This window comes from Stegostoma tigrinum, chromosome 14, assembly GCF_030684315.1.
Source record: "Stegostoma tigrinum isolate sSteTig4 chromosome 14, sSteTig4.hap1, whole genome shotgun sequence".
NCBI classification, from domain to species: Eukaryota; Metazoa; Chordata; class Chondrichthyes; order Orectolobiformes; family Stegostomatidae; genus Stegostoma; species Stegostoma tigrinum.
The window spans coordinates 34,388,181-34,402,353 of NC_081367.1; the positions used below are offsets into that span (position 1 = coordinate 34,388,181).

Genomic DNA, 14,173 nt, shown 5'->3' on the forward strand with positions numbered 1-14,173 from the left:
TAGTTAAAACATTTAAAAGTCACTTAGCTAAGTACATGAAGAATAAGCAATGTTTGGAGGGATATGGGCCAAGTGCAGGCAGGTGGTACTAGTTTAGTTTAGAATTATGGTCAGTATGGACTAGTTGGACCGAAGGGTCTGTTTTCATGCTGCAGGACACTGACTCCATCATAATTCCTAAACTCCAGAAAAGAAATTTGCCATTAAGGTTTTAACATGAGTGACAATGGGATGTGTGATAGTCCTATGCCACAATAATATTTAATATTGTCCCCTTAGCAGACATTATTTTTCTGGCACTAGCTTGGAGCTATTAACCATTCTCGAAATGACCTAGTTCCCTTTTCCTTTCCTATCTGGGTAACTTGTCATTTCAGATCTGACTTGTACTGAATTTTTTTTTCTCTCTGCGTAACCTAAACTAGGTGAATTTTCCAACCTCCTCTTCGTGAATATTGTCTCTTCATTCTTGTGAGCTCTTACCCACATTCTGCATAATGGTCAGCAGAGTCAGAACAGTCTCTGTCTTTGCCTCCTATTGTGTCCTTTAAATTACTATGCAGTGAATTTACCTGTGAGGTTCAGTGACACTTTGAAAAGCTGTAACCCAATACTGTAATGGCTTCTTCTTAAGAAAATTCATTCACAGACTGAGGGGCTTGCTAACCTAGCCATCCCTAGTTGTCTTTCAGAAGTGGCTGCCTTGGATTGGAGCAGTTTGTGTGGGCTTGATTGCACCCTCAGTCCTGCCTAGAAGGAAGCTTGAGGATTTTCACCCTGTGACTTGCAACTTTCCCTTCCCAAACCCATTCAAAGAAATCATATTTCACTCGAGCCTTGTAACTAGGTCTTTGATTTTACTGCGCTTGTGATTACAATAAATCAAAAGCTTTTAGCTTTGCGAGTAGTGCAGGCAGATCATAAGGTGCTTAGACAGAGCAAGGCATGCAAGGTTAATGTTAGATTTGAAATTAGAAAGGCCCGTTCAACAGTCTCAGAATAGCAGGGAAGAAGCTGCCCTGAAACCTTTTGTTTGAGTTTCCAAGCTTCTGTCTCTTCTGCTTGACACAGGTTGCAAAAATGTATTAACGGGTGAGATGGTCTTTGTTGGCACCCTTTCTACAGCAATGAGAAGTGTAAATGGAGCTCATGGATGGGAGGTTGGCTTCTCTGATGGTTGGGGCTGTGGGCAGTTGCTGAACCAAGCTGTTATGTAGCTGAATAGAATGCTTTCTATGGTACATCTAGAAAAGTTGCTGTGGGTTCTTACAGATGTGCTGAATTCCCTAAGCGTTCTGAGAAAGAAGAGGTGCCCTATGGCTGTGACCATCACATCTACATGGGAGGTAGATGACAGATTGGCATCCTAGGAACTTGATGCTGTTGATCCTCTCCACCTCAGCTGTGATGTGGATAGGGATGTGTCCTCCTCTTCCTCCTCCTCCTTCTCCTTCTCTTCCTGAAGTCAATGATCAGTTCTTTAGTTTTGCTGACATTGAGAGGTTGTTGTTGTTCAACACCTAGCATTGTATCATCTTCCTGTATTCTGACTCATGATTGTTTGATATCTGGCCCACAATGGTGGTGTCATCAGCAAACTTGTATATGGTGTCCATATCAAATTTGCATTACAGTCGTGAGTACACAGGGAGTACATTCGGAGATTGAGTACACATCCTTGTGGGGCATCAGTGTCTAGGATTATTGTGGAGGAGGTGCTGTTGCCTCTATTCACTGATGGCAGTCAGTGAGCGAGGAAGCTGAGGATTCAATTGGAGAGGATGGAGCCGAGACCTAGGTATCAGAGTTTGGGGATTACTTTGTTAGGGATTATAGTGTTGAAGGCAGAGCTGTAGTCAATAAGTAGGAGCCTGACACAGTTACCCTGATTATCCAGATGTTCCAGGGATGAATGTGGAGCTACAGAAATGAAGCCTGTATTGGACTTCTTTCACCAGTAGGCAAATTGCGAAGGATTGAGGTATGCTGAGAGGCTAGAGTTGATGTGGGCTATGACTAAACTGTCAAAGCACTTCATGGTTGTGTAAGTCACAGTCACTGGGCAGTAGTCATTGAAGCATGTTGCATGTGTTTTCTTTGGTACTGGGATGATGGTGGTCTTCTTGAAGCAGGTGGAGACTTCATATTGTAACAGTGGTCTGTGTTCTGGAGTTGTAAACATTCAGCTTCAATCTTTCTTGGAATTAGCCAGACAGCCATAATTTTGATATTTTATGATTTCAGACATTAGTTATACTCCTTTGAGACCTGGAGACTAAAGTTTCCCCATTGACTGCAAGTTAGCTCTCAACATCTTTGATGTTTAAATATCTTGCGCCTCCTTCTGTGTAATTCAGATCATCAGACATAGGAGCAGAAATTGAAACTGCGCCATCATTCAATGAGATCCTGGCTTAGCTGCAAGTTTTCAGCTTTACTTTCCTGCCTTTTTTCCCCCAGAACCCTTGATTTACTTATTAACCTAAAGGACATAGTTACAAGGCTGAATCTAGCAGGTATCAGGTGGTGAGAGACAAAAATACTTTATCCTTACCAGTCTGCAAGCTGCAGCTGCATGTGTCCGTAAGAGTGACCACTGTACACCTTTTATGGAGACAAAGTCTCACCTTCATTATTGAGAATGCTGTCCATAATGTTGTATGGTACCATCGTCATGATAAATGGAACAGGCTTCGAACAGATCTAGCAACTCAACACTAGCTGTCCATAAGGCACTGTGGCCATCAATTGTAGCATAATTGTACTCGAGTACAACTTGTCTGGCATGGCCTGGCACATCCCACTTTCAATGATAACTATCAAGCCTGGTGGTGTGTGCAGAAGGGCATGCTAAGAGCAGTATCAAGCATACTTATAAATGAGGTGTCAACGTGGTGAAGCTACCAAACAGGACTACTTATATGCCAAGTAGCAAATAATAGACCGAGCTAAATGATCCCACAACTAATGGAGCAGATCTAAACTCTGCAGCCCTGCCATATCCAGTCAGGAACAGCAGTGGACAAATAAGCAACTCCCGGACGGACGGTCCACAAATATTCCCATCGTCAATGATGGAAAAGCCCAAAACATCAGGGATTGGTGCTTGGTCCTCAGGTTTTGGTCATATATACGAATGATTTGGATGTGAATGTAGGAGGTACAGTTAGAAAGTTTGCAGATTATATCAAAATTGGTGATGTAGTGGACAGCAAAGAAGATTACCTCAGAGTACAACAGGACCTTGGCCAGATGGGCTGGCAGGGGTGGGGGGAAAGGCGGCAGTGGTGTGGTGAGGAGTGGCAGATGGAGTTTAATTTAGATAAATATACGATACTGCATTTTGGTAAGGCAAATCAGGGCAGGACTTACACGCTTAATAGTACGGTCCTTGGCAAAATTGCTGAACCAAGAGACCTTGGAGTGAAAAGTATACTGAAGAAGGCTCTTGGTATGCTTGCCTTTATTAATCAGTGCATTGAGCATTGGAGTTGGGAGGTCATGTTGTAGCTGTACGGGACATTGGTTAGATCGCTTTTCAAATATTGTGTGCAGTTTTGGTCTCCCTGCTACAGGAAAGATGTTGTGAAATTTGAAGGAGTTCAGAAAAGATTTACAAGATCGTTGCCAGGGTTGGAGGGGTTGAGCTGTAGGGGGGAGGCTGAGTAGGCTGGGGGTATTTTCCCTGGAGGATCAGAGAGTGAGGTGTGACCTTGTAGAGGTTTATAAAATCATCAGGGGCATGGATAGGATGAATAGACAAGGACTTTTCCCAGGGATGAGGAGTCCAAAACAAGAGGGTGTAAGTTTAAGGTACCTTCTTTCACCTATCACAGGGTCAAAATCCTGAAATTCCCTCCCTTAATAGCATTGTGAATTAACCTCCAGCACGTGGACTGAAATGGTTCAAGAAAGCAGCTCACCACCATTTTGTCAAGGGCAACTAAGGTTGGGTAGTCAATGCTGGTCCAGCTAACAATACCCATGTCCCATGAATGAATTTAAACAATGTAGAAATTATCTGCCTTATTTGCTCATTTTAAAATAAATCAGTTGGTTATAAACTATTTGGACACCAAGTGGAAAGTGCAAGACAAACAAATGTTTTTTTCCCCATGTTGTGAAGGAATGATTAACTGACAAGTACTCCATCATTGTTGTTGAAATACTAAACTTAAAAGAGTTTATTGGAGAAAGAAAACCAGCTAAAAGTTATTGCTGGCTTAGACTGGCCATTTGTTGAGTTGAAGACATAACATGGCATGGCACGAGAAATGACAGTAGCTTGGGCTTGTCATAGATATTTTGGAAACATGTAGAGTGGATAGATGATGACAACCAGCACCTAACATGAATCTGTTTGGTAAACAGTCCCAGTAAAACATACGTCCTGTTGCATGTGGAGCCCTCAGTGGACGATTATTTACAGGATCGATGCCCTTTTAATTGTTTTGAGTTTTTGAGTGAGAACAGGAGGTCAGACAAACTAGTTTTATTTCTCTCTGGAGCCTATCTCCTGGAATAATGGATGCTATAGTGACAGCACCTAGGGTTATGGGATGAATTGAAGCAAAAACAGCAAAAAAAAATGAAGTGTGCGGAGAGTGAAGGACGGGAATGGAAATGACAGATGTGCCTAAGGCTCTCTTGACTCTGAGCAGATACTGAAATTTATTTCTGTGAGGAATCAACCTAGGATAGATGTTCTGCAGATCACCATCCTTCAGTCCACCTGCTCTGTTTCATCACAGTGTCATTTGGGCAACTGCTGAGTTGCAAACTATTAATGAAATGTTCAATCTTCTTCCTCAAATATTCAACTGGCAGTTACCATTAGTGAATCTTTCTCCTCGTAATAGTATATTGCAGAGGCTTATTAGTTACATGCAGCAATTTATCCATAATTGAGAACAATGTTGCTCAATTTTCTTTGAAAGGGTGAATATCGCTAGAAATTCACTAAATGACCAAAACACTCTGTTGTAAACCAATAAGAAGCAGTGTCAAAATATGTAAACTTCCTGTGTAGAGGCCTCTTTCAAGGTGATCAGAGACTCCCAAATTTTTGCTTAAAAATTCAAACCAATATTGAAATAATTTAAAATGTTTTGTTTCATTAACCACAACATTTTATAACTGACTGCAAAAATTTATCTATAATGACAATTGATATAAATCAATATGAAGGGGAGACGATGGCCTAGTGCTTTTATCACTAGACAATTAGAGGGGAGGTAGTGGTGTATTGGTAATATCACAGAAGTAACAATCTAAAACCCTTGGACAGTGTTCTCATGCTCTAATTCAAATCCCAACAAGTTAGGTGATGAAATTTGTGTCCCATAACAAATCTGGAATAAAAAGCTAGCCTAAAAACAACCATGTATAGTTTTAGGGTGGCACAGTGGCTCAGCGGTTAGCACTGCTGCCTCACAGCACCAGGGACTCGGTTCCAATTCGACTGTCGGTGCAGAGTTTGCACATTCTCCCTGTGTCAGCGTGGGTTTCTTCTAGGTGTTTTGGTTTCCTCCCACAGTCCAAAGATGTGCAGGCTAGGTGGATTGTCAATGCTAAATTGCCCATAGTGTTCAGGGAGGTGTAGATTAGGGGGATTATAGGTGGGTGGGTCTGGGTGGGAAGCTCTGAGGGTCAGTGTTGACTTATTGGGCTGAAGGGTCTGTTTCCACACTATATGGATTCTATGAATTCAAATAGCAGTTTAAGATCTCAATCTAGGAAAAAAATATGAAATTCCATTGTTTCTTAATAAAACAAAACCTGCAGTGTTTCTAGGTGAGATTTGTATTCCAGCTAAACCTTCAAAGAATGCTTCTGGAATAATGCAAAGCAAGTGATAGAATCCACCTTCCCATTCAAATCATTACAGTTTAGTATCTGTGTGCCACCTGTCTCTATGCCCATTAATCTTTCGGGGATCAGCTTCAATAACTTTGAAACAATGTAAATTGATGGGTACTAGCACAGATTTCTTCTGATTTCGAAGGTGAGACAATTAATGGTTGTCTTCAACTACAAGCAGAGATTCTGCATCCCATGGAATAAAATTGGATATGTCACATAAACATATCTCTCTAGTCCTGTCATACAATGATGATTGCTCCAACTCAAAATCTGAGAGTAACTCTTGTAAACATTTATACATAAATGCTTGAAATAAGACCTTCTTTTGATTACTTTGTAATAGGGCTGTTGTAACATCTGCATTGCTTTTAAAATAGTAGACAGTCAACTGTCATATGTCCACTGATTTATTGCTAACAGTAGTTTAACTAAAAAATGTTTTTGCATGTAAAATAATGTGATGTTCCATTGTAAAATGTTAATAATTTAGGAATTTATTTTGATATTTACATTATTTATATTTTACAGGCCACAAATATCTTGATGCGCATAATTGAAAGGAAATCTGCCGTGGTCAATCAGTTTCTTCATGTTGGCACAAAAAAGAAATTTTATGATGTTGACTGAAAAATAGCAACCGTTGTCAACTATGAATTCCATACGGGAGTTTTGCTGATTTCAGAAGCTTCTGCGATTTGCCTTAGGACTCTGTACAAACGTCTTTGAGCTTTCTGAGATTTCAACCAAATACCAAACAGGATTTCTGTATTTCTCGATACACATTGTGGAAAATGTCACTTCACCAGGAGAGGCAACCATGGCTCATTTGCATATTTAAAAGGGTGATGGCTCATACAGTGCGAATGGGATTTGATATAACCTTCCTTCTTTGGATTCTTGGATTTGCGTGGAAGGGCAACCTGGTGCTCTGCCAGAAATTAGATGACACTTACCCAGTTGTGAACACCAATTATGGCAGACTGAGGGGGATTAAAAAAGAATTGAGTAATGAAATCTTGGGCCCAGTAATCCAGTATCTAGGTGTACCATATGCTGCTTCACCGACGGGAGATCGTCGCTTCCAACCCCCTGAACCTCCCTCCTCTTGGTCAGAAATCCGAAATGCCACCCATTTTGCACCAGTCTGTCCCCAGAATATACATGGTATGTTACCAGATGTTATGCTTCCAGTGTGGTTTACTGCCAACTTGGAAGTAATTGCCTCTTACGTCCAAGAACAGAATGAAGATTGCCTCTTTCTAAACATATATGTGCCTACTGAAGATGGTGAGTGTAAGCCATAAGGAACAAGGAAATCTGACTTTAGTTTTTACTCAGTGTTTGATCTTACTTTGTTTAGGATGCATGACATAATATTTGCATGTTTGTGGGTGTTTGTATGAGTGTGTTTCAATGTGTGCGTATGCATGAAGCTTTCCTGATGCATCAAATCTGTGTTCTATTCCCCACTCATTTTTTTACCCCATAGCACGACCATTGAGGTGGATATTGGTCCTTCATCCCCTCTCTCTGACTTAAGAAAAGGTGCATAATTTGCTCATTGTGTGTGCAGACACAATGAGTTGGAAGCCTGTCTTTGTAGAAAGGACAATTTTAAGTCAGTTGGTGGTGTTGCATGCTCCTGCTGTTTGTGATGGAGCTCATGTTATTTTTTAGTCTTTTATTCATTTTTCAGTAAAAAGAATATCGAAGGAATGTGCCAGAAAACCCGGCAAGAAAATATGTAGAAAAGGAGGTATGTATAAAGCTTGGAGCAGAAGAGGTTGCACTTCTCATCCAGAGACCAGCACTGATACTTTAAGGCAAAGGTCAGCAAATGTCATGTAATTTGACATTAGTACATACAGCAGAAAACATGGATGTAAATCTTGCTTGAAAGACAGCACACATGAAGGAGAAACCTAACTTTATAATTTGTCTTCTATTTTGCACCTGGACAATAAGCAAAGTTATATTTCACTGAACGTTTTCATGTATGCCATTTATATATATTATTATTATTTATAATGTCAGATTTCAAATGTTTGTTTTCTGTAAAATATTCTGCCAAACAATGTCAGCGTTTAGTGTTAAAGTGACAAAATTACTTACCATTTGTAGATGTCACTGTAGCCATCAAGTTAGGTGATAAAATCTACCATACATTTGTGCAATTTAGCCTTTAATTCTTTGTATTTGAAGATTTTTTTTAGTGACTTATTAGCTGAGACACGTCACAGATTCTTGTGATTACAGAAAATGTTACCCTTGGACTGACTGTCACTGCACCACTATAACTTTTAATCCCGTTTGTGTGCATATAAAGGTGATTTCCGGCACACTTCCAATGAAGCGGCGCAGTGGCAGAAAATTGACAGAAATTCAGGGTCACTGAACTTCCCTGCCAGGTGTGAATTGTGTTCTATTATTACCACAATATGACATTCTGAAATACTTCAAAGCAAACTATGAAAACAGTGCATCAATATGTAAGCACACTGGTTTGATACAAGGTCGATTTATAGTGTGAAACTGGAGGAACAAAGCGGGTCAGGCAATATCAGAGGAGAAGGAGAGTCGACGTTTCGAATCCTGACCTAAAGTCCTGATGAAGGGTCTAGGCTCAAAACATTGACTCTCCTGCTCCTCTGCTGCCGGACTGCTGCGTTCCTCCAACTCCACAGTGTATTAACTCTGACTCCAGCTTCTGCAGTTCTTGCTATTAATGAGGCTTGGGTAGATTTAAAACAGCAAATAGATTTGAATATAAATGCAAAGAAACCCACTTACTCTTTTTTTTTGGGAGAAAAATAAGGTCAGATCATTGTTGTTCATGCAATTTTTTTCCTATACATGGGGAAAATATAAAAATCTAATATTTCTCATTTTGATTCAGCTCGTAATTGAGCTCTAGTCTAAAATAGTACAGTTCATGTCAAATTATCCTGATGCCTTTTGATTAGCAGGAGTTTGAACAATGGATTAAGTAAGGGTAGTGTGAAGGAATAGTAAAGTATTGAGCCTTACCAGCAGAACTGAAGCTTTATATTGTATGAACCAACAGCCAGCTTAGAATTAAAGTCAGTATCACTTTCATTTTAAATTTACTGCTTGAAACAGCATGCTTCATTTTTTTTTAATTCATGCTGTCATTACCATTCTCTCCCTTCAAATTGTTTTACCATTCTCTACTGATTATAATACTAAGAAGCTTTACTGAAAGACTAAAAATATTTGCTCTGCAAAGAATTTAGAAATAAATTGGGATGTCCCATTTTAGTGTTATTAATCTGTCATTGTCAATTCTTTTAGAAAAATTAATTACATCATACATGTTAAAATTGAATCTGGCATCTTCAAGTGTTTTGATTTTCATTTCAAATAATTCAGTATGACGTTTATGTTGATTGCAAAATACTAATAACCTCACTTCCACTCCACATTACCTTTTTAGTTCTCTTGTAAACACTCTAGTTGAGCAATCTAGAGCAAGGGTTATGGTTCATAACACAGAATATCAGCAAGATTACAAAGATTAATAGGTAGGACTAGTATAAATTTTCCTATAGTTTTGGTGGTACAGACTTGATTGACTGCAGGGCCTCTTCTGGACTATGATTCTGTGTAATGCTCACCAAGACATGTCAGAAAATTGAAACCGAGGGAACATAATTGGAGCTCAGCATTATGTTATGAGTTATAATTTGACTGCTAATATAAAGGGAGGAAGAACATAGAGGAGGGTGCTTTCCATACTCTGCCATTTAAATTGGAAATTCACAACAGCACTCATCATAGTATTAACAAAACAGAGAACCAGGAAAACAGAATTCACAGGTTAGAAGTTGGAGACAGCGGCTGATTTTGAAGTATGAGCTATATCTACCAGAGAGACTGAGAGCAATGCTGATTAAAACATCTTCAAATGTTGCTGCACTTTGCAATGCCACAGATATCAGTAACATCAAAGGGATGGAGACTTGGGAGGAAGCCTTTCATACAATGTTGAAAACCAATGGATAACTGAAAAGTTGGAACAAATGCTCGCAATATTAACCAATTTTAAGGAAAAGGGTTTATTTTTCTCTCGGGATTCTTTGTAGATTAGTCATAATCAAATGTGTTCAGTGGAAGAGGTTTTTAAGAGTGTTTTTATTCTTGGTAGAGGCACAATAATTTCATTCTTATGTTGATGTGGGCTAGATATTGGACTAGATATTAAGAAAAATATAATTGATTTTATTTGAAAATGCTGTCCATTATACTTTAGTATGGAGTGATTAAAACAATTAGGAACAGGATTAACAGATACTGTATAATTAAAGTTGCATTGTTTTAAAGGAGTCATCTTTGCCTAAAACATTCCTCACTAGGGTAGTCTCCAAAGTACTACCTCCATGTCAAAAACACATTTGCTGTTGGCTGCTCTGGGTGTTTGGCTGAAACCATCTATTTTTACCAGAATGAGCTACATTTAAAGCATGTAACTGTTTCATTTGTATGTTTTGTCTGGTCATAAGATCACCTTGAATTTAATTAGCTAGCAGTGAATTGCAGTTAGGAATCACATAACTTTAAGAGGGAAAATAACAAAGCGTGGAGTTGGATGAACACAGCAGGCCAAGCAGCTTATTTAGAGCACAAAAACTGACGTTTCGGGCCTAAACCCTTAAGACGTGGTTACAACATTTGATTAGTGAGAGTCAACGGCTGTCTGAAATTCCAACACTGCAGTAATTTTAAGATAACATTAATTGAAATTGGCAGTGTATTTAAAGGGCAGTTAGTTATTTTGCTAACAGGTTCTCATACAATTGAACTTCACAAAACATGAAACTCATTTTGTTACACTACACTGCATAATACTTCATGAAATATATGTGTGCATTTCCTTTGTTTGCAAAATTCATCTGGTATCATTCCCTGTGAGAAACTGTAAAGTAAATAACCGTATTTACCAAATAATCTCCAAATCGAAAAATCATTAACAAGACCCCATAGCTTGCAGCTTTTACTTGACCATGAATCAGAAACAGAATAAATTACGCATGAGTTAATATATAGGCAATTAGAGAGCAATTTACAGTCAGTATGAACTACACATTGTTCATAGAATAGTATATACTACAAAAACAATCTGGAAAAATTACAAGCATTCACATCTCTTCTTGGACGGTTATGCCACTATGTGACTTCTCAGTCGTTTAAACTGTGCCTTCGTTATGTTGTCCATTTTCTTTCTTTCTTTCACCTCACTCAGTAGTTTTGGTCCTCAGGACATTTCAACAGTAGCTCTATTCCTTCCAAGTTCCCCAGAGAAAGTTGTCAACCCAGAATCTGCTTAACCAGGTTCATAACAATCTTGATGGCACAGATTCCCTAGAGACTCCTTTAGCTGACTTCTTTGGTATACCTCATTAAGCAGTCTGGTCAGCTGTGACAAAACTAAAGCAAAACAGCTACCCAATTTACAACACAACAAAATGTGAGGCTGGATGAACACGGCAGGCCAAGCAGCATCTCAGGAGCACAAAAGCTGACGTTTCGGACCTAGACCCTTCATCAGAGAGGGGGATGGGGTGAGGGTTCTGGAATAAATCGGGAGAGAGGGGGAGGCGGACCGAAGAGAGAGATTCCCTGAGGTTGGTCCGGAGGGAGGAGAGTAACTTCTTCAGGTTGGGCATCCCTGGAAGGGCTTCGCAGTGAGGTTAAAATAGTATCAGTTCCCATTATCTCTGATACTATTTTAACCACACTGCGAAGCCTCTTCCAGGGATGCCCAACCTGAAGAAGTTACCCTCCTCCTTCCGGACCAACCTCGGAATCTCTCTCTTCGGTCCGCCTCCCCCTCTCTCCCTATTTATTCCAGAACCCTCACCCCATCCCCCTCTCTGATGAAGGGTCTAGGCCCGAAACGTCAGCTTTTGTGCTCCTGAGATGCTGCTTGGCCTGCTGTGTTCATCCAGCCTCACATTTTGTTGTCTTGGATTCTCCAGCATCTGCAGTTCCCATTATCTCTGACCCAATTTACAATCCCTTGTCCCTGCCCTGTCTTCTTGTCGTCTTTCAATCCATTTGTTACACGCATACATTTCCTTGTAAATATACCTTTTAGTTCTTCTGCTGCAGCTACTTTGAGTCTGTCCACATTGCTTCTGTGCCACCCTTTCCAGATCTGGTTTCTACGTGACTCGAGACCCACAGCAATGTTGACTCTTAACTGTTCTCTGAACAGACGTAGCAAACCATTCAATTGCATTAATTACTAAAGTTGCTGAAAAAATGAATGAAACCAGATGGACCACTTGGCATCAACCCAGTCACTGGAAACAACAACAACAGTAAACATAGCCCTGTTGACTCTGCAAAGTCTTCCTTACTAACATTCTGGGGTCTAGTGCTAAAATTGGGGGAATTGTCTGAGACTAGACAAGCACAGCCTGACATTATCTATAAAATATGATTCCATGAGAGTGACTATTTCCCAGATACAATCAACACCACCAGCGTCACAGACTCAGCAGAAGTCTCGATGCAGTGGTATCCATTAGGTGGAAACTGCCCTGAGAATCCTCAGCATTGACTCTAGACTGCATAGTGTCTCATGAGAAAAGGAAACCATCTAATTACAACACACTGTTTTCCCTTGTAATTACTCCTCCATGTTGAACGGTACTTGGAAGAGACCCGGTGTATGGCAAGGCTACAAAATGTACTCGGGGATTTCATTGCCCATCACCAAAAGAGGCTTGGAATCAGCAAGATGTCGAGCAGGTCATGTTCTGAAGGACATTGCTGTTAGACTGAATCTACAGCAGGTGTTGAGGGAAACCAATAAAAGAGAAAATGCTTGATATTGGTCTGCTTGCTGTGCATGAAGTGTTGATAACAGTGATGACTGCACATTCTTTCTGGAGATGAAATCCTGCATTCTCATTGATAATACCTTGCATCATGTTGCATAGCACTACCACTGTGCTAAATGGACAGTCTTTGAACAGATCCAGCGACTCTAGACAGGGCATCCCTGAGGCAGCATGGACCATCAGCAGTAGCATTTCTAACACAATCTGTAACCTCATGGCCTGGCATATTCCCCACTTTACCATGATCATCAAACCAAGGGATCGACCCTGTTTCAGCGAAGTGTATGAGGCCACGCCAGGAGCAGCACCAGGCATACTTTAAAATGAGATCTCAACCTGCTGAAGCTACAAAACAGGATTATGAATGTGTTTAACATCATAAGGAATGAGTGATAGACAGAGCTATATGTATTTCCACAACTAACAGATGAGATCTAAGGTCTGAAGTCCTGCCATATCCAGTCTGAATGGTAGTAGTCTATTAAACAAGTGAGTGGAGGAGAAGGCTCCACAAATATTCCCATTCTCAATGATGGGGGAGCCCAGCACAACAGTGTAAAAGGTAACGCTGAAGCATTTACAGCCATAAGTGCTGAGTGGATGATCCATCTTGGCTTCCTCCAGTGGTCCCCAGCATCATAGCTATTAGCCTTCAGCCAATTCAATTCACTCAACATTATATCATGACATGTCTAGAGGTATTGGATACTGCAAAGGCTTTGGGATCTGACAACTTTCCACCAATAGTACTGTAGACATTCTGCAAAACATGCTGCCCCCCTTGCCAAGGTATTCCATTACAGTTACGACACAGGCATCTACTCAACAATGTGGAAAAATTGCCCAAGAATGTCCTATACACACAAAGCAGGATAAATCCAATACAGCCAACTACTGCCATATCAGTCAATTTCCAATCATTTGTAAAGTGATGGAAGGTGCCATTGACAATGCTGGCAAGCAACTCTTGCTTAGCAACAACCTGCTGAGTGACACCCAGTTTGGCTCTGGTGAAAGCCAATCATATCCTGACTGTATTGCAGTCTTGATTCAAACAGAGCTGAATTCCAGAGGTGAGATAAGAATGACTTCAAAAGCAACCTTGACATCAAGGGCAGAGTCTGATATTAAGGAGCACAAGCAAAATTGGAGTCAGTGGGAATTGGGGGGCAGCTTTCCGGTTGGAGAGGTAGCTGGCACATAAGAAATGGTTGTGGTTGTTGAAAGTTGATCATCTTAACTCCAGGACATCTCTGTAGAAGTTCCTCAGGGTAGTGTCCTCGACTCAATCACCTTCAACAGCTTCATTAATGACCTTCCCTCCATCATAAGGTAAGATGTGGGGATGTTTGCTGATGACTGCATCATGTTCAGTTCTATCTGCAAGTTGTCAGATATTTTGAGCCATGCCCAGCGTGACCAAACCTGGACATTATTCATGCTTC

General features: G+C 40.3%; 1 protein-coding gene across 13 annotated transcripts in view; it reads left to right on the forward strand.

Annotated features, from left to right (window-relative positions):
• nlgn1 (neuroligin 1) overlaps window positions 1-14,173 on the forward strand; it is a 573,697-nt gene that overhangs the window by 66,295 nt on the left and 493,229 nt on the right. For 9 of the 13 annotated variants that reach the window (XM_048542420.2, XM_048542421.2, XM_048542415.2 and 6 more), the window contains exons 2-3: window positions 6,391-7,149; window positions 7,559-7,618. In XM_048542420.2, the coding sequence (XP_048398377.1) occupies window positions 6,654-7,149; window positions 7,559-7,618 (556 nt within the window). In that variant the 5' untranslated portion in view covers window positions 6,391-6,653. The remainder of the gene's footprint in view (window positions 1-6,390; window positions 7,150-7,558; window positions 7,619-14,173) is intronic. The other 4 variants (XM_048542424.2, XM_048542426.2, XM_048542427.2 and 1 more) reach the window with 1 other exon arrangement.